Raw genomic sequence first — 17,778 nt, 5'->3', positions numbered from 1 at the left:
TTTAATATAATAAAAATCTTTTTGAGTAATCGAAATTTTGTTAAATTTAATTGAAAATAATTAATTTTTTTCAAATATTTTGTGACAATTTTTAAAAATCTCTTTTTTGAAGAATTTTAATTGGAAATTTTGAAAATAATTGAGTTATCAAAAATTTCAATAAAAAAATGTAAATTTAGAAATATTCAATTACACTTCTTAATATTTTTGTTTTTGTATTACTTTTTTATGTTTGAACTGAAATTGTATTTTTATAAAAATAATTAAATATTATGACTGTCATTAAAGTTCTAATAAAATATGAAAAATCAATTTTTTTCCTTTTTTAGAATTTTATTAAAATTTTGTTAAAATTATCTGCATCATATTAAAGAAATTTTAAATTAATTATTTTATTTTTTTAATTTTTTGAAGGGTCCTAGGACCCTAATAATTGTTACCTAACTCTTTATGACTATAGACCATATTAAAATAAGGAGTTATGATTCTCAATTATCTAACTATATATTCTATGTTTGCAAAAAACTTTAATGTCGAATTTTTCTGTCGTTGTTAAATGTTAATTAAAAGTTTAAACCTGTAAGTAAAATATAAGTAAACTTTTCTACTTTATATTTTCACATTCCTTGAAAATTCCATGGTTGTTTTATTTTAAAAATTCATAAATTGTACAGATTTTTTCAACTGATTAATTTTCAACTTTTCAATAACGAATATTATTCCAGTGACCTTGACAAAAGTTTATTTTCATTTTAGTTTCTGAGTTTATACAAAATTATTTTTTGATATTATGACTTTTCGATTATACTTTCAAAAAATGAGATTTATTTTCAAAAAAATAAGACTTACTTTAAAAAATTTGGACTTTTTTCGACCTTTCTTACAAATATTGCAACAAAATACCACATTTTTTAGTATAAAAATGCAACTTAATTCCGATATTTTTTAAAGTGAAAAATAATTATAGACAAATATTGCAAAAATTATTTTTCATTTTTTTAATTAAATTTTCGAAATATACAATTAAGAAATTTTTGAATAATTGAAATTTCGTAATATTTTATTGAAAACAATTGATTTTTTTCAAGTAGTATTTTATTAAAATTTTTGAAAATCAACTTTTGAAGAATTTGAATTGCAAATTTTGAAAATAATTTAAATATTTATTGAATTCTCAAAAATTTGAATGAAAAATATTCAAGTGTAAATTTAAAATAACGAAACTTAATGAAACTTCTAAAAATTATATATTTAAAATATTTTTTGAAAAAGTAATTTATAGAATTTTGTATTCTAATTTTTTTAAAATTAAATTATTCTATTATTTTCAATATTGCATATTTTCAAAAATTGAAATACCTTCAAAACTAAATTAAAATTTTTTAGAATTATTTTTAACTTTTTGGAAAAAACAATCATATTCAAAATTTTTATAATTAAAATTCTTTAAAAAAATTACACTTCGTTTTTTAAATTACACAGAAATTCTTTTAAGAGATTAAATTATTTTTAAAAAACTAATGCTTAGAATTCAATTTCTTTCGAAGAAAGTAAATAAAAATTTTTGAAAATGTACTTTTTTCGTCTTATTCAAATTTCATTCTTATTCAAAAACATGATTTCATATTTATATAATTAAAATTCTTCAAAAATTTGATTATTTTTTTTTATTTTTCAAAATTATTCGAATTTATTTTAAAAATATTTTGACTAATTTCAATTGTTTGAAAAATTTTTAATTGTATAATTGAAAAACTATATTCACGAAACTAAATTAATGTGCTAAACTAAATTTGATAAGAAACAATTTTTTATTTGCAGGTATTCGTAAATTTCGATTGCCGACATTTTGCATGGACGAAAATTGAAAAAAAAAACGAATTTTACGAAAATGGAGAGATTTCTGCCAAATGAGTGCTACGTTTGTAAATCGAGAGACAACTTAATAAGATGTGACTGCAAGATGATCTCCTATTGCTCTGAGAATCATCAATTAGAACATTTGCCGATTCATAATAGCTTTTGCAAAATGATTAAAAAATTATTGCTAAAAAGGAAATTGTCGCACATTTATGAAGAACTTACAAATTTACGTGGGTCCGATTGGGGAACAAAACAAATTGAAATCTTTGAGGAAATAAAAAATAGATTAGGACGCAGAATGACTCCTTTGGAATATTTTATGTTTCATCGTCCTCGAATCTGTTTCTTTTGTTACAAAACAGAACAAGAAAATCTAATAGATTGTCCTAATTGTCCAGTGGTAAGTTTTTGTAAAAATCATCCTCACCATGACATTCACAATATAAACTGTAAAGTAATAATAGAATACTTAGACGTTCTAGACGCAGCAGAGGAATTAAACATTGACTTGAAGTTTCTACCTTCTACTTTTCCTTGTATTACAGAAGAAAAAGAAAATCAATCTATAGACGTACTTACACGGACATTCATAGTAACTGATATGCGACAAAACTGTGCAAAGTCCAGATTATTAAAAACTAGCCTCACTCACTTTATGAATTTAGCTTCGAAACTTCAGAATACTTTGCAAAAAATTTACGTCAATATTCCAGAGGAAATTGTCATTCATATCGATACCCTATCTCATAATCATGTAATTAGAAGAGAAAATTATTGGGAATTCCTCTTGCATCTTAATCCAATGATAAGAAAATTAAAAATTGTCATTGTTGTCAATGAGATATTAAACAATTTAGTAAATTATTCACTTTGCGAAAATTGTCGTTCAAAGGGAAAAGAACTGAATGTTAAAATCGTGGCTAAATCTTACGACGATTACATGCTGGATGAAAATTATCAAAAACCGAACATTCTGCTTTACGTGAAAATCATCAATGAATGTAATTCCGAAAGATTAAATAAGTGGAGTGAATTTAATTTTCCCATTGTGTTGCGATTTGCATCAGAATCGACATTTTGTAAAACACTACAATTTCTCTCGCTTTCAACAACAAAGTTTCGATTTATTTACGCTGGACATTTAAAAACACAATTCGGTACATTGTCCTCCATTGACAATGAAGATTATTTTATAATTTTGCAGTTAATGCAAAACAAGGTACTTCAAAAATCTTGGGGTACAGTTACAGATGAAATCTGCGAGGAAACAATTGCTACAAACACGATTGAAACTTCTTTGGAAGTTAAGAAAATTTGTATTGAAAATCTTCAATATGATGAAAATAATAGTACAGATGCTATTGCGGATGCTTCTAAAATTACTCCGTCAGAATCAAAGGAAAATTCTGACAATAATGAAAAATCAAAATTGGAAACAAGCGAAAATCAATCGCCCACCGTTTCTCTTCCCGAGGCGAACAGGATTTTAATTCAGAACGAAAATACAAACACCGAAACCGAAGTTGAGAAAAATTCTAACAACGAAACAACGGAACTAACGGAAAATAAAAATTCGAATATTCCAGCAGAGCCTGCAGTTCATACGTCGAATGATGAACAAAAGGAACAAAAATCCGAGGATAAAACACTTTCTCCATCGCCATCTTCTTCTTTTGTATTTATTTCAGAACCCGGAGAAGAGGAGAGAGAAAAAAAAGAAGAGGTAGTCGAAAAAAATTCTGCGATTGAGAATTCCAAACTCGAAGAAAATAATTGTTCAAACTCAATCGACAACGGATCATTAGAGACAGAAGACGATGAACAGAAGAATGACGAAAAAAATAACACAGAACGCAGGGAGGAAGAAGAACAAAAAAATGAGAAAGATCTTCGTGTCAATTTGGGAAATGTCGAAAATTCTCAAACTAATATTTTCCAATCGTTTTTAATCGATCACATTTCATATCTTAATAATGAAGTCGATGAGTTACGGAAACGATTAAATGCATCTATCGAGGAAGTGACAAAACAACAAATAAAATACGAACAAGTTTTTTCGACTCTAATCGAAGAGAATAAATTAATGAGAAAAACGTTATGTGATATTATCAATACTACTGCTGATATTGATTCAGTACTTAAGATTAAGTCTTAAAATCACTAAAAGAAAACTGTTTTATATTATCTGTTTAAAACATTTAAAACGATATTCACACATTCGTTTATCCTCGAATTTAAAAATTCAATTATTAGTTTCTACTTATATTAATATTTCTTAACTGATTTTATAATTTTAAAAAATATTGAAACAATGTAATTGTCATTATATTTCGAATACAATGTTGTTGTAAATTTACATTACTTCTATTTTAATATTGTACTAAACTGTCATTATTTTTGATAAATAATTAAAGAAGCAATGTTTATAGAAAAAAAAAATGTTTATTGTCATCCAAAGAAAAGTTCCCTTCATCTAATTTCAATATTTCGAATCTTTACAATTATTTGTTTAATGGTTTCTATAGTGAAAGCGAATTTAAATATTTTCAGCAACAAATTAAGAATTGAGTTAATAAACGAATACTATGTATTTTTATAACATTAAAATTGTCAAATAATTTTTAAGTTTTTTTATTTTCACTTATTTAAATATTAATAATTAATTGGTTTAATAATTAATTTATAATGTGAATTATATTGTTCCAGATTTCTTTTTTTATCATTCTGAAAAAAGAATATTTTCTAATACCAAAATTTAAATTATCAAAAAATTTTCAACCATTTTCAACTCTTTCATAAGGGGTCCATGGACCCTTTATTTTCAGACTTTACTTGTGACAACAAAATAGCAGCTATATTTGTGTTTCTGTGTTAAGTAATTTATTCCATGTTGATTGTCGAAAGATCTACTGTCAATGTCAGTTAATTTCGTTACTTTATTAATAAAATTCTAATTATTTGTTGTTAATAAATAATAAACAGTAAGTAAAATACTCACATAAAATTTAATTTGATTGTTTAATATATTTTGAAAGAAAAAATAATTGCGCACAGAACAATTAAACTTGTGCTAAAAAGAGAAAAATTTCAACTCTCAATATGCAAAAATTTTTTATTTTAAATTCTAATTCAATAAGAATGGTAAAAGTAAATAAATGTTTCTTTTATAAGAAGAATTTTAGGTCAACTTGAAAAAAAGAAAATAATAAGAAATAAAGATATTTTTCCTATTCTCTTAAAAAAAAAACCGTTTCATTCTATTAATTTTACTTTTTATTTTTATTATAGCACTTTGTACATTCGTTTCTAAATATTCAATATTAATTATTGAATTAATTATTCATGATTTATTTTAATTTTTTAAAACTTGTTAGAAAGAATTTACAAAAAATAAAAAATGGTTTTGATAAAACAACTTCTGAATTTTTAGTTTCTAATTTTTGAATTTATATACATTCTTATATAATATAATAAAAAACTTTGACAATAAAATACAAAAAAAAAATTCTACTTTTTTAATTTAATACTATTCTTATTTACAGAGTTCGAAAAACAGTTTGATGTGCTCGGACCGTTTAACACAAAAAATGAGTCGTATTTATATAAAGAGTGCCAGATGCTTTCCAAACGAATGCTACATTTGCAAATCGAGAGAAAATTTAAGAAGATGCGAATGCAACACGATTTCTTACTGTTCAGAGGATCATCGCCAACAACACCTATCGATACACAAAGATTTTTGCAAAGTAGTAAAAGAATTGTTAAAAATAAAAGGAATCACTCACATTTTTGAAGAGCTTATTCACATATATGATCCCGAATGGACTACAAAAAGAGAAGAACTCCATGAGGAAATCATAAAGAAACTGGGAAGAAGTTTGAGTCCACTGGAGAATTTTATGTTTTATAATCCACGAATTTGTTTCGCTTGTCACGAAACAAAACAAGAGGATTTAATTAATTGCCCGCATTGTCCAATAGCGAGCTTTTGCAAAAAACACGAAAAAAATGAAACTCATAAAGAATATTGTAAAGTAATGAATACATATTTAAATATATTGACAACGGCCGAGAAATTAAACATTGATTTAGATTTTCTGTCCTTTGGCTATCCATTTTGTTCCGAAGAGAAAGATCAGTACCAAGATTATCTGACAATAACGTTTGCAGTGCAAGAAACCGAGTTTGAAGTGGAAAAATTTTATAAAAAATCGAAATTATCTAAAATCGATCGAATTGATTTTATTGACGTTGCTTCGAAAATTAATAACGTTTTACAAAAAACACACGACACGATTCCAGAAGAAGTGACAATCCACATCGAAGCCCTTACCTATGACCACGCAATCACAAAAGAAAATTATTGGGAATTTCTTTTGCATCTAAATCCACATATAAAAAAGTTAAAAATTGTTATAATTACAACTCAAAATAGGTCCAATTTAGAGACGTCTCTTTGTCAAAATTGTCATTCAGAGGGAAAGGATTTGAACCTGGAAATTTTGGCAAAATCTTACGACGTTTTCATGTTGGATGAAAATTATCAGAAACCAGATATTCTGTTTTACGTGAAAATCGTCAATGAATGTAATTCTGAAAAATTAAATAAGTGGAGTGAGTTTAGTTTTCCAGTTGTTTTGCGATTTGAATCAGATTCGATTTTTTGTGAAACACAACATTTTGTCTTCTCTTCGACAACGAAGTTTCGATTTATTCACGAAGGACAATTGAAGACACCATTCAGTACATTATCCTCAATTGAAAACCAAGATTACTTTATAATTTTGCAATCAAAGGAGAACAAAGTACTTGAAAAATCATGTGTTACAGTAACAGACGAAATCTGCGAGGAAAAAAGCGGGACAAACACGACTGAAACTGTTTTAGTTGAAAATATTAATTCCGAAATTCTAAAATGTGGGAATATTGCAGATGCTTCTAAAGTTACTCAGTCAGAACCAAAGGACAAGCCCGCCACTTCTTCCACTGAGTCAAACGGAAATATACAAACAAACGGTATTGAAATCGAAAAAAATCCCACTAACGAAGAAGTGGAAAATAAGAATTCCAGTAATTTAACAGTACCTGAAGTTCATACATCAAATGCTGAACAAAAATCCGAAGATCGTAGAACAATATCTCCATCGACATCAGTTTGTTCTTTTGTAATTATTTCAGAACCCGGAGAAGTGGAGAAAGAAAAAAAAGAAGAGGAAGTTGAAAAAATACTGCGATTGAGAATTCCAAACGCGAAGAAAATAGTTGTTCAAAATCAATCGACAAAGATGAATCTTTAGAGACAGAAGACGACGAGCAGAAGAATAACGAAAAAAATAATACGGAATTAATAGAAAAGCGCATAGAGGAAGGAGAAGAACAAAAAAATGATAAAGACCTTCGTGTCAATTTGGGAAATTTCAAAAATTCTCAAACTAATTTTTCCCAATCATTTCTGATCGATCACATTTCATATCTTAATAATGAAATCGATGAGTTACGAAAACGATTAAATGCATCTATCGAGGAAGTGACAAAACAACAAATAAAATTTGAACAAGTTTTTTCGACTGTAATCGAAGAGAACAAATTAATGAAAAAAGTGTTACGCGATATTGTCAATAACGCTGACATTGATTCAGTGCTTAAGAATAAGTCTTAAAACCACAAAAAAACTATTTTATTATTATCTATTTAAAACAAAATTCACACATTTGTCTGTGTCAATAATTATTATTTTCTACTTATATTTATATTTCTTAACTGATTTTATAATTTTTAAAAATGTTAAAACAATGTAATTATTATTATATTTCTAACACAATTTTGTTGTAAATTGTCATTACTTCTAATTTAATATTGTACTAAAAGTGTCATTATTTTTGATAAATAATTAAAGAAGCAATGTTTATTGTCATCCAAAGGAAAGTTTCCTTCATCTAATTTCAATATTTCGAAATTTTCCTCTACGTAACATCAAAATTAATTTCAATGATACTCATAAATTCAAAGATACAGAATATTCTCCAATATTCTGGAAGAATATTTTCGAATACCAAAATTGCCAAAATTTAAATTATCGAAAAATTTTCAACTCTATCACAAGGGGTCCATGGACCCTTTATTTTCGGACTTTACTTGTGACAACCAAATTGCAGCTATATTTGTGTTTCTATGTCAAATAATTTATTGCATGTTGAAAGGTCTACTGTCAATTCTAATTGTTGTTAATAAATGTGATTCTGTTGTTAAAATGTGACTAAAACTTAATTTGATTGTTCAATTTAAGGAGATTTTCACGTCAACTTGAGAAAAGAAAATATTAAAGGAAAAAAAGAGGTAACTTTTTTATTTTCTTAAAAGAAAAAGAGTTTTAACACTTCGTGGTTTTAACCACAATTCATTTTTTATTGTTTTGAAATATTCAATCGCTATTATATTGAATCAATTAATTTTGTATTCAGCATCATGTATTTTAATTAATATCTTTTAAAACTAGATGTAGAAAAGAGTTTAAAAAAAATTACAAATAGAAATTTTAGGTTATGTTTATAATTTTCGGATAAAAAATACAGAAAGAGATTCAATCACCACTACAAATTATTGATGTTTAACTCTTCGTTACATAGAAAATATTCAATAAAAACTAGTTTCAAATTAACATATAATTAAATAGGAACTTTTAGTAGTCAAGTGCTTGGGAGCGCGTTTCAAATTAATTAACGAACTTTGAAAAACTTTCTGAATTTTTATATAAAATACAAGAACTTTGGTTATAAATTAAAAGAACAATTTTTCCTCTTAAATTTCCTATTATTATTTATTTTCAGATTTCGAGAAACCAGTTGCCTACCGTTTAACCCAAAAAAAATGCCTATTTATACAAAGAGTTCCAGATGCTTTCCAAATGAATGCTACATTTGCAAATCGAGAGAAAATTTAATAAGATGCGAATGCAACATGATTTCTTACTGTTCAGAGGATCATCGACAACAACATCTATCAATTCACGAAGAGTTTTGCACAGCAATAAAAGAATTGTTGAAAAAAAAAGGAATCACTCACATTTATCAAGAACTTAATACTATAGATGGTTTCGAATGGATTAAAAAAAGAGACAAAATTCGTAAGGAAATCATAAGACAACTGAAAGGACTGGAAGGAACTTTAAGTCCACTGGAGAATTTTATGTTTTATACTCCACGAATTTGTTACGAGTGTTGCGAAACAAAAGAGAATTTAATTAATTGTCCAAATTGTCCAATAGCGAGTTTTTGCAAAGAACACGAAGAAAGTGAAACTCATGAAGAATATTGTAAAGTAATGAATACATATTTAAATGTATTGACAACGGCCGAGAAATTAAATATTGATTTAGATTTTCTATCGTCTGGTTTTCCATTTACTGGAGAGAAAGGTGATTCTCTAGATGAACTCACAGTGACATACAAAACAATCGATATGGACCCATATGTATTTATATCGAGTGAATGTAAAATTTTTCTCACTAATTTTATTGACTTGACTTCAAAAATTAATAACGCTTTACAAAAAATACACGACACGTTTCCAGAGGAATTGACAATTCACATCGATGATTTCACCTATGATATATCAGTAGGAGTAGTTAATTTTTGGGAATTTCTCTTGCATCTCAATCCAGGGATAAAAAAATTAAAAATCGTCATGACTACATCTCGAGATGCATCTAGATTAAAGAAGTCTATTTGTAAAAATTGCCATTTGGAGAAAAGAAATTTCATTCTTGAAACTTTGGAAAAATCTTACGAAGATTACATGCTGGAGGAAAATTATCAAGAACCGAACCTTCTGTTTTATGTTCAAATCAACATTAAAAGTATCTCTGAAAGATTAAATAAGTGGAGTGAATTAAATTGTCCCATTATTCTACAATTCGATTCAAACTCCAATTTTTGTGAAGCACAACATTTTCTCTCGTCTTCTAGAGCAAAGTTTCGATTTATTCACGAGGGACAATTGAAAACCCCGTTCAGTACATTATCTTCAATTGAAAATAAAGATTATTTTATAATTTTACAATCAAAGGGAAGCAAAGAACTTGAAAAATCTGTTTGTTCGGCAAGAGGCGAAATCTGTGAGGAAAAAATTGGCACAAAGAGTAAACGATCATCGAAACGTTCATTTGCAACTATTTCCGAAGCTGGAGAAGAGGAGAAAGGCGAGAAGAATAAAAAATCAAAAACTGAAAATTGTTCAAAGTCTATCGATAAGGAAAATTTTGATCCAAATGAAGAAGGAATTGTTGCAAAAAAGAACGTTGAAGTTAATTCTTCTCAATCGTTTCTAATCGAACACATTTCGTTTCTCAATAATGAAATCGAAGGCTTACGAAAGCAGTTAAATTTATCAATTAATGAGGTAACGAAACTGCAAACAAAACTCGATTAAGACAAAATTTAACGTGGGATTTTCGATTCTAAAGAGACTTCAGTGTGCGAAAAGAACAAAATTTAAAATATTGAAAACGTTGGAAAAATTTCCTCCATGATTATTTTTCTTTTATTTTATTCTTTAAAAAATATGCTTCTAATTTATCTTCTTTTGAATTTAAAATTCAAATTTTTCTCCTTAACATTTCTTGGGATTTATAATTCGAAAAAACGTTGAAATAAAATGTAAATATCTGTCAAGGATAGATACTATTAATATTATTTCGATTTAAAAGAATACTTGTCTAAATTCTATTTATTGTTTTATTTTTTGTATTTAAACTGTATTTGTAATTCTATATAAAAATATTTGTATATGTCATTAAAATACTTCTAATAAATATGTTTGAAAATGCATTACCTATGTTTATTTCTTTTTCGAATTTACTGTCTGTGTTTCAGTTACCATCCACTATTATTTTAACAAAATAATTATTAATAAATTATATGCTTAAAATTGTTTAAGGGGTTTTTTTGGTGCAGAATTGGTAAAAAACACTTTTTCATTTTTTTAAACTCTTATTGTAAAAAATATATTATTGTTATTGAAAAAATTCCTTTTGAAACTTTAAAAAAATCTTTATGATTAATGAAATATCATTCGAAATTCGTAATTTAACTCGTTTTAACTCTAACAGAAAATTCAGAGAAATTTTCCGGAAGAAGAATAATATTCTCGAGAACAGTACAAAAATTTTAATAAAAAAAAAATAATATTAATAATAATAATATCGACGAAAAATTTGCAATTCTCTTGCGAAAAGTTTAATAATTCTATATAAAAAAGGGTTCAGGGACCCTGCATGACTTTATCTATGATCTCTATGATCGATGACAATGATGACAATTATATTTGTGACTCTGTGTTCATTCATTATTTCATGTTGAAAGAATTAACGCAGTTTATCTTTTAATAATATTCCTGTAATATTCTAATTGTTTTGTTATCAAATGATAAAATGTATTAGTAAAATATACACAAAAATTTGATTGTTTAATTTAAGGAGATTTTTAAGTCAACTTGAGAAGAGAGAAAATATATTTAGAAAAAAAGAGAGGTAACTATTTTTATTTTCTTAAAAGCATATCAAATTCTTTATAACGATATTCAATTACTATCAATATCAGGTATTTTATAAAAATCAATTATTAAAAAAAATGTTTTTTCAATACTCTTTGGAAGAATTCAATTATTTACAAAAATTTTATAATTTTTCACAGAAATTCAATTATTTTCAAATATATTAATAAAATTGTTTGAAAAAAATCAATTATTTTAAAGACAATTTTAATTAAATTTCTTCCCAAGAATTAAATTATTTACATAAATAATTGTTGGAAAGAATTCAATTATGTCGATAAATAACATTATTTTCGAAAATTCAATTATTTTGAGGCAATTTCATAAAATTCTTTGCAAAAGTAAATTATTTTCATAAATAACAATATTTATCACAAAAATTCAATTATTTTCCAAAATAATAAATTTTTTCTTGGAAATTCAATTATTTTAAAAAATTCTAATAGTTGGCAAGATTTAAAATATTTTCACAAATTCATAAATATTTTTTATGAAAATTAGTCAGGAAAATAAAAAAATATGAAATGGAATTTTTGTCATTTTTGTGAAGTGTTTTTCTTCTTAGGTACCTAATAAGGTCCTTTGGCTATAAAATAATTACAAAAAAATTTCCTTCTTAAATTTACTGTTGTTATTTATTATTTTCAGATTTTGAAAAACCAGTTGACTACCGTTTAACCCGAAAGATGCCTATTTATTCAAAGAGTGCCAGATGCTTTCCAAATGAATGCTACATTTGCAAATCGAGAGAAAATTTAATAAGATGCGAATGCAACACGATTTCCTACTGTTCTGAGGATCATCGACAACAACACTTCTCAACACACGAAAATTTTTGCAAAGTAGTAAAAGAATTATTAAAAGAAAAAGGAATAGCTCACATTCACGAAGAGCTGATTTTTTTATTCGATCCCGAGTGGACGAAAAAAAGAGACCATATCCGCAAAGAAATAAAAAAGAAACTAGGAAGAATTTTAAGTCCACTGGAAAAATTTATGCTCGATTGTCCAAGAATTTGTTTCGATTGTCACGAAACGAAACAAGAGAATTTAATTGATTGTCCACATTGTCCAATAGCGAGTTTTTGTAAAGAGCACGAAAATGATGAAAGTCATGAAGAATATTGTAAAGTAATGAGCACATATTTAGATATACTGACAAAGGCCGAAGAATTAAATGTTGATTTAGGATTTCTATCGTCTGATTTTCCATTTACTGGAGAGAAAAATCAGTACGCAGGTAATGATTATCTTTCAATGGCATACAGAACAGTTGATACGGAGATAGAAAGAATGATGTCGAACTTATCTAAAATTAATCTCATTGATTTTATCAACGTAGCTTCGAAAATTAATAACGCTTTACAAAAAATACACGATACGATTCCAGAGGAGTTGACAATTCACATCGATGCAATTACAAAAAACAATTATTGGGAATTTCTCCTGCATCTCAATCCGCAGATAAAAAAGTTGAAAATTGTCACCACTTCGTCAGAAAATCAGTCAAATTTAAAGATGTCTCTTTGTGAAAATTGTCATTCAAAGAAAAGAGAATTGGCTGTTACATGTTTAAAAAAATCTTACGAAGATTATATGCTGGATGGAAATTATCAAGAACCAGATATTCTTTTTTATATTCAAATCAGTGATGAATGTAATTCCGAAAGATTAAACAAGTGGAGTGAATTTAATTTTTCCGTCGTTTTACGATTTGAATTAGATTCGAATTTTTGTAAAATACTACAATTCCTCTCGCTTTCAACAACGAAGTTTCGATTTATTTACGCAGGACAATTAACGACACAATTCGCTACATTATCGTCACTTGAAAACAAAGACTATTTTATAATTTTGCTATCGAAGGAAAGCAAAGTTCTTTCTAAATCTTGTGTTGCAGTAACAGGCGAAATCTGCGAGGAGAAAAATGGGGCAAACACAATTGTCATTCCTTTAGAAATAAACAAAAGTTACACCCAAGTTTCTAAATGTAGTGAAAATAATGCAGATCTTACGAAAATTATTGAATTAGAATCAGAAGTCAATTGCAATAAGGATAAATCGGATGTTGAACCAAACGAACATCAATCGTCTAACGTTTCTTTGGACGAGTCAAACGAGAGTGTAATTGAAAAAGAAAATATAAAGGATGTTGCAGAATCCGGAAAAGAGAATAAGAAAGGAAAGAAGAATAAATCATCAAAAACTGAAATTTGTCAAAATTGTTTAAAATCTATGGATAATGAAACTCTTGATCCAAACAACGAAGAAGGAAAAAATGACAATATCGATAGAAACAATTTAGAAGAGCGTAAAGAAAACAATATTCTCAATTTTAAAAATTTCAACAAGAATGGTAAACGTGAAGTTAATTTTTCTCAGTCGTATCTAATCAAACATATTTCGTATCTTAAAAACGAAAACGAAGGCTTACGACAACAGTTAAATTTATCATTCAATGAGGTAACGAAACTGCAAACAAAACTCGAGCAAGTTTCTTTGGATTTAAACAAAATTTTATCTGGTATTGTCAATTTTGGAGACACTACAATAGAAGACACGGATTCAGTGTGTGAAGAGAGCAAAATTTAAATCCAAAACAATTTTTCTATTTCAATTTCTTTAATGAAGAATCTTCTAGTTTTTTACTTTTAAAATTCGATTGTTACTCCTTTTTTAATTGTTTTAGACATTTATAATATTTGAAAAATAGTTGAAAAAAAATTTAATTATTTGTATGTAAGTAATTATTATAGAACATTATTTCGATTTAAAAGAATACTTATGTATAAATTCTAAATTCCATTCAATGTTTTATTTTTTATATGTATTTAAACAGTAATTTTAATTCTATTAAAATATTTATAGATAGATTAAAATATTTATTTATAGATATCATTGTTAAGAATTTTCTAATAAATGTGCATGAAAATTCAATGTTTATTTCTTTTTCGAAGACAACTTTTAGAATTTTCTGTGGGTGTCCCCAGTTACCCTTTAAAAAATGGTCCACTTTATATCTTTATTAAAATCATTTTCTTACAAAATTATTGTAAATAAGAAGAAGAAAGAAAGTCAGGGTACCTTTTCTTATTATTTTCATAAAATACAAATCCAAAATATTATCTTCCTTTCAAATGAGAAGTAATTTACGAAAACACTATTTGCTCCCGAATGCCCTTAAAGAAATTCTTACTTTCCGAGGGGTTCTTGGACCTTAGGGTCAACAACCAAATTACAATTATAGTTGTGATTCTACATTATGTTATTATTTTCTATGACTATGGTTGCTGTCGAACAATGTTTGCTGTCAAGCAATGTCAAGTCAAGTCAGATTTTTTAATTGTTAATTAACAATTGTTAATAAATTGTAAGAATTATAACGTGCATAAGCCTGTACTATAAGCATATTAGCAGTAAATTTTTATCCATTATATTTTTACTTTTCTGAGGTTTTTTCAAAATTCCAAGGTTTGTAAATCGAAAACTTATAAATAATATATTGTGAACAGGAAAGAAAATTTCATGGGAAATTCAAAAGTACCTTTGTAATAAAATTCGGACGTTCAACTACATTTTATACTGAAAATTCAATAAACATTTCTTACAGTGGAGAAATAGATTTCTTTCATTTTCCAAAACATAATTGTGACGCTGCATTTTTTTACATTTTCTATTGAAAATTCCATAAGCATTACTTAAAGTATAAAAAAAGATTTCTTTCCTTTCCCAATACATATTGTTTTGTAACTTTATTAATTTTCGATAGTCCATCATTTTTCTGTAAAATTAGATAAGAAAATTATTTTTCATTTGCAGGTTTTCGACAAATTTGATTGTATACACTCTGCAAAGACGAAAATTTTGAAATATGAATTCTTTCAAGATGGAAAGATTTTTGCCGAATGAGTGTTATATTTGTAAATCCAGAGACAACTTAATAAGATGTAGATGCAAAATGATTTGGTATTGCTCTAAGGATCATCGATTAGAACATTTGGCAGTTCATAAAAGTTTTTGCAAAGTAATTAAAGAATTGTTAATAGAGAAAAAAGTGTCACACATTCATGAAGAGCTTAAAAGTTTAGGTGGATCCGCTTGGAGAACAAAAAGAGAAAAAATCAGCATTGAAGTAACAAATAAATTAGGAAGACCTATGAGTCTATTAGAAAATGCAATGTGGACACATTCGCGAGTGTGTTTCGTTTGTCGTAAAACAAGACAAAAAGATTTAACAAATTGTCCTGATTGTCCAATGGCAAGTTTTTGTAAAGAGCATCCACAAAATGAACTTCACACTATGAATTGTAAAGTGATGAATCAGTATTTAAAAGTTCTTAAAACCGCCGAAGAATTAAATATCGATTTGAAATTTTTGTCTCCTATTTTTCCGTGTATTACAGAAGAAATAGTAAATCAAGTTATAGATAGACTTACACTCACATATTGCGTATCTGACATGAAAGAAGTTTGTTTAAAATCGAGATTATTGAAAATGGATCTTGTTAACTTTATGGATGCAGCTTCGAAAATTTATAGTGTTTTACAAAAAGTACACGACACGATTCCAGAAGAATTGTTAATTCACATCGATGCCCTTTCTTATGAACACGCAATCACAGAAAAAAATTATTGGGAATTTCTCTTGCATCTCAATCCGCAGATAAAAAAGTTAAAAATTGTCATCACTCAGACTGAAAATCGGAACAATTCTAAGAAGTCTCTTTGCAAAAATTGCCAGTTAGAGGAAAGAGAATTAATTGTTGAATATTTGTCAAAATCTTACGACGATTACATGCAAGATAAAAATTATCAAGAACCAGATATTCTATTTTACTTGAAAATCGTCGACGAGTGTAATTCCGAAAAACGAAATCAGTGGAGTGAATTTAATTGCCCAGTCATTTTGCGATTTGACACAAATTCGATTTTTTGCAAAACACTACAATTTCTCTCTCTTTCAATAGCAAAGTTTGAATTTATTTACGAGGGACAAATTAAAGCACCATTCAGTAAATTATCCTCAATTGAAAATGAAGACTACTTTATAATTTTGCAATCAAAGGAAAACAAAATATTTGAAAAATCTTCTGATTCATTAACAGGCGAAATCTGCGAGGAAACAATTGGTACAAAGACAACTGAAAATCTTTCGGAAGTTAAAAATACTGTCATGAAAACTCATCAATGTGGTGAAAATAGTGCAAATCGTGTAGAAGATGCTTCTAAAATTAATCCGTCAGAATCAAAAGACAATTCTGACAATAACGAAAATTCAAAATTGGAAACAAACGAAAATCAATCTGCTTCTACTTCTTACACCGATTCAAACAAGATTAAAGTAATTGAAAAGGAAAATACAAGCACAAACGAAATTAAATCGGCAAAAAGTTCCAATTGCCAACAAACGGAAAATAAAGAAACGAATAAGGAAGAAAAATCAGAAGATCGTGTGACACTTTCTCCATCGTCTTCTGTACGTTCATTTGTCATTATTTCGGGACCCGGAGAAGGGGAGGAAGAAAAAAACGCTAAAAACTCAGAAACTGAAGAAAATGGAAAATATTTAAAGTATGTCGACAACGAATTTCTCGATCCAAGTGGCAAAGGGCCAAAAAATACGAAAGAGGACAATATGGAGAAAAAGAATATTGAAGAGCGGAAAGAAAAGGAAAATGATAAAAAAATTCTCCTCAATTCGCAAAGTTTCGAAAACAATGAAATAGATAATTCTTCTCAGTCCTATGTAATCGGACATGTTTCGTATCTTGAAAATGAAAACGAAGGTTTACGACAACAATTAAATTTGTCATTCAAAGAAATAACGAAACTACAAACAAAATTTAATCAGGTTTGTTTTGAATTAAACAAAAAGGAAAAGGTAATAAAGAATTTATTACGCGTATTTGTCAACTTTGAAGACACTGATTCAGTGTGTGAAGAGAACAAATTTTAAATTCGTTACAAATAAAACTCTTTCATTTTTTGTCTTTAAAAGAAAATCTATTTTTTTTTTTTTTTTTGAATTTGAAATTCAAATACTAATTTTTGTTTTTAATTCTCTTTTACATTTTTAATTATTCGTAATTTGGAAAATATTTCGATAAAAAATGTAAATGCCTACCTATTATAAATTAATACATTTAATATTATTTCTTTTTAAAAGAATAGGTACGTTTTAAATTTCTATTTTTTTTATAAAAAAAAAAATTCCTACATTTATTTTTGAATTTAAAATTCAATTATTCATCAATTTTTTTGTATTTAAAAACTGCAACTATAATTTTAAACAAGTGTTTGAATAATGCGATTGTCATTATGAATTGTAATAAATTTATATGAAAAATCAATGCTTTTATCTTTTTCA

The 17,778-nt window shown here is 26.8% G+C and overlaps 5 protein-coding genes across 5 annotated transcripts; all 5 read left to right on the top strand.

The window, feature by feature from the left end:
- The first annotated feature begins 502 nt into the window (after positions 1–502).
- LOC122508667 lies at positions 503–4,167 on the top strand. The gene is made up of 2 exons (XM_043622148.1): positions 503–579; positions 1,822–4,167. The coding sequence occupies exon 2, from the start codon at positions 1,892–1,894 to the stop codon at positions 4,016–4,018; it is 2,127 nt and encodes a 708-aa protein (XP_043478083.1). The 5' UTR covers positions 503–579; positions 1,822–1,891; the 3' UTR covers positions 4,019–4,167.
- Positions 4,168–4,742: 575 nt separating this feature from the next.
- Positions 4,743–7,378, top strand: LOC122508674. Its single transcript, XM_043622156.1, has 2 exons — positions 4,743–4,844; positions 5,406–7,378. Exon 2 carries the CDS (start codon positions 5,424–5,426, stop codon positions 7,158–7,160), a length of 1,737 nt encoding a protein of 578 aa, XP_043478091.1. The 5' UTR covers positions 4,743–4,844; positions 5,406–5,423; the 3' UTR covers positions 7,161–7,378.
- A 549-nt stretch (positions 7,379–7,927) lies between these two features.
- LOC122508678 lies at positions 7,928–10,343 on the top strand. The gene is made up of 2 exons (XM_043622162.1): positions 7,928–8,199; positions 8,691–10,343. Exon 2 carries the CDS (start codon positions 8,731–8,733, stop codon positions 10,288–10,290), a length of 1,560 nt encoding a protein of 519 aa, XP_043478097.1. The 5' UTR covers positions 7,928–8,199; positions 8,691–8,730; the 3' UTR covers positions 10,291–10,343.
- Positions 10,344–11,223: 880 nt separating this feature from the next.
- LOC122508671 lies at positions 11,224–14,249 on the top strand. Its single transcript, XM_043622152.1, has 2 exons — positions 11,224–11,389; positions 12,061–14,249. Exon 2 carries the CDS (start codon positions 12,099–12,101, stop codon positions 14,001–14,003), a length of 1,905 nt encoding a protein of 634 aa, XP_043478087.1. The 5' UTR covers positions 11,224–11,389; positions 12,061–12,098; the 3' UTR covers positions 14,004–14,249.
- A 439-nt stretch (positions 14,250–14,688) lies between these two features.
- LOC122508668 lies at positions 14,689–17,479 on the top strand. The gene is made up of 2 exons (XM_043622149.1): positions 14,689–14,882; positions 15,231–17,479. The coding sequence occupies exon 2, from the start codon at positions 15,283–15,285 to the stop codon at positions 17,365–17,367; it is 2,085 nt and encodes a 694-aa protein (XP_043478084.1). The 5' UTR covers positions 14,689–14,882; positions 15,231–15,282; the 3' UTR covers positions 17,368–17,479.
- The last annotated feature ends 299 nt before the right edge of the window (positions 17,480–17,778 follow it).

This window comes from Leptopilina heterotoma, unplaced genomic scaffold (assembly GCF_015476425.1).
Source record: "Leptopilina heterotoma isolate Lh14 unplaced genomic scaffold, ASM1547642v1 Lhet_55, whole genome shotgun sequence".
Lineage (NCBI taxonomy): Eukaryota > Metazoa > Arthropoda > Insecta > Hymenoptera > Figitidae > Leptopilina > Leptopilina heterotoma.
The sequence above is the reverse complement of the archived record's forward strand: the minus strand, read 5'-3'. Positions and strand labels throughout refer to the sequence as shown.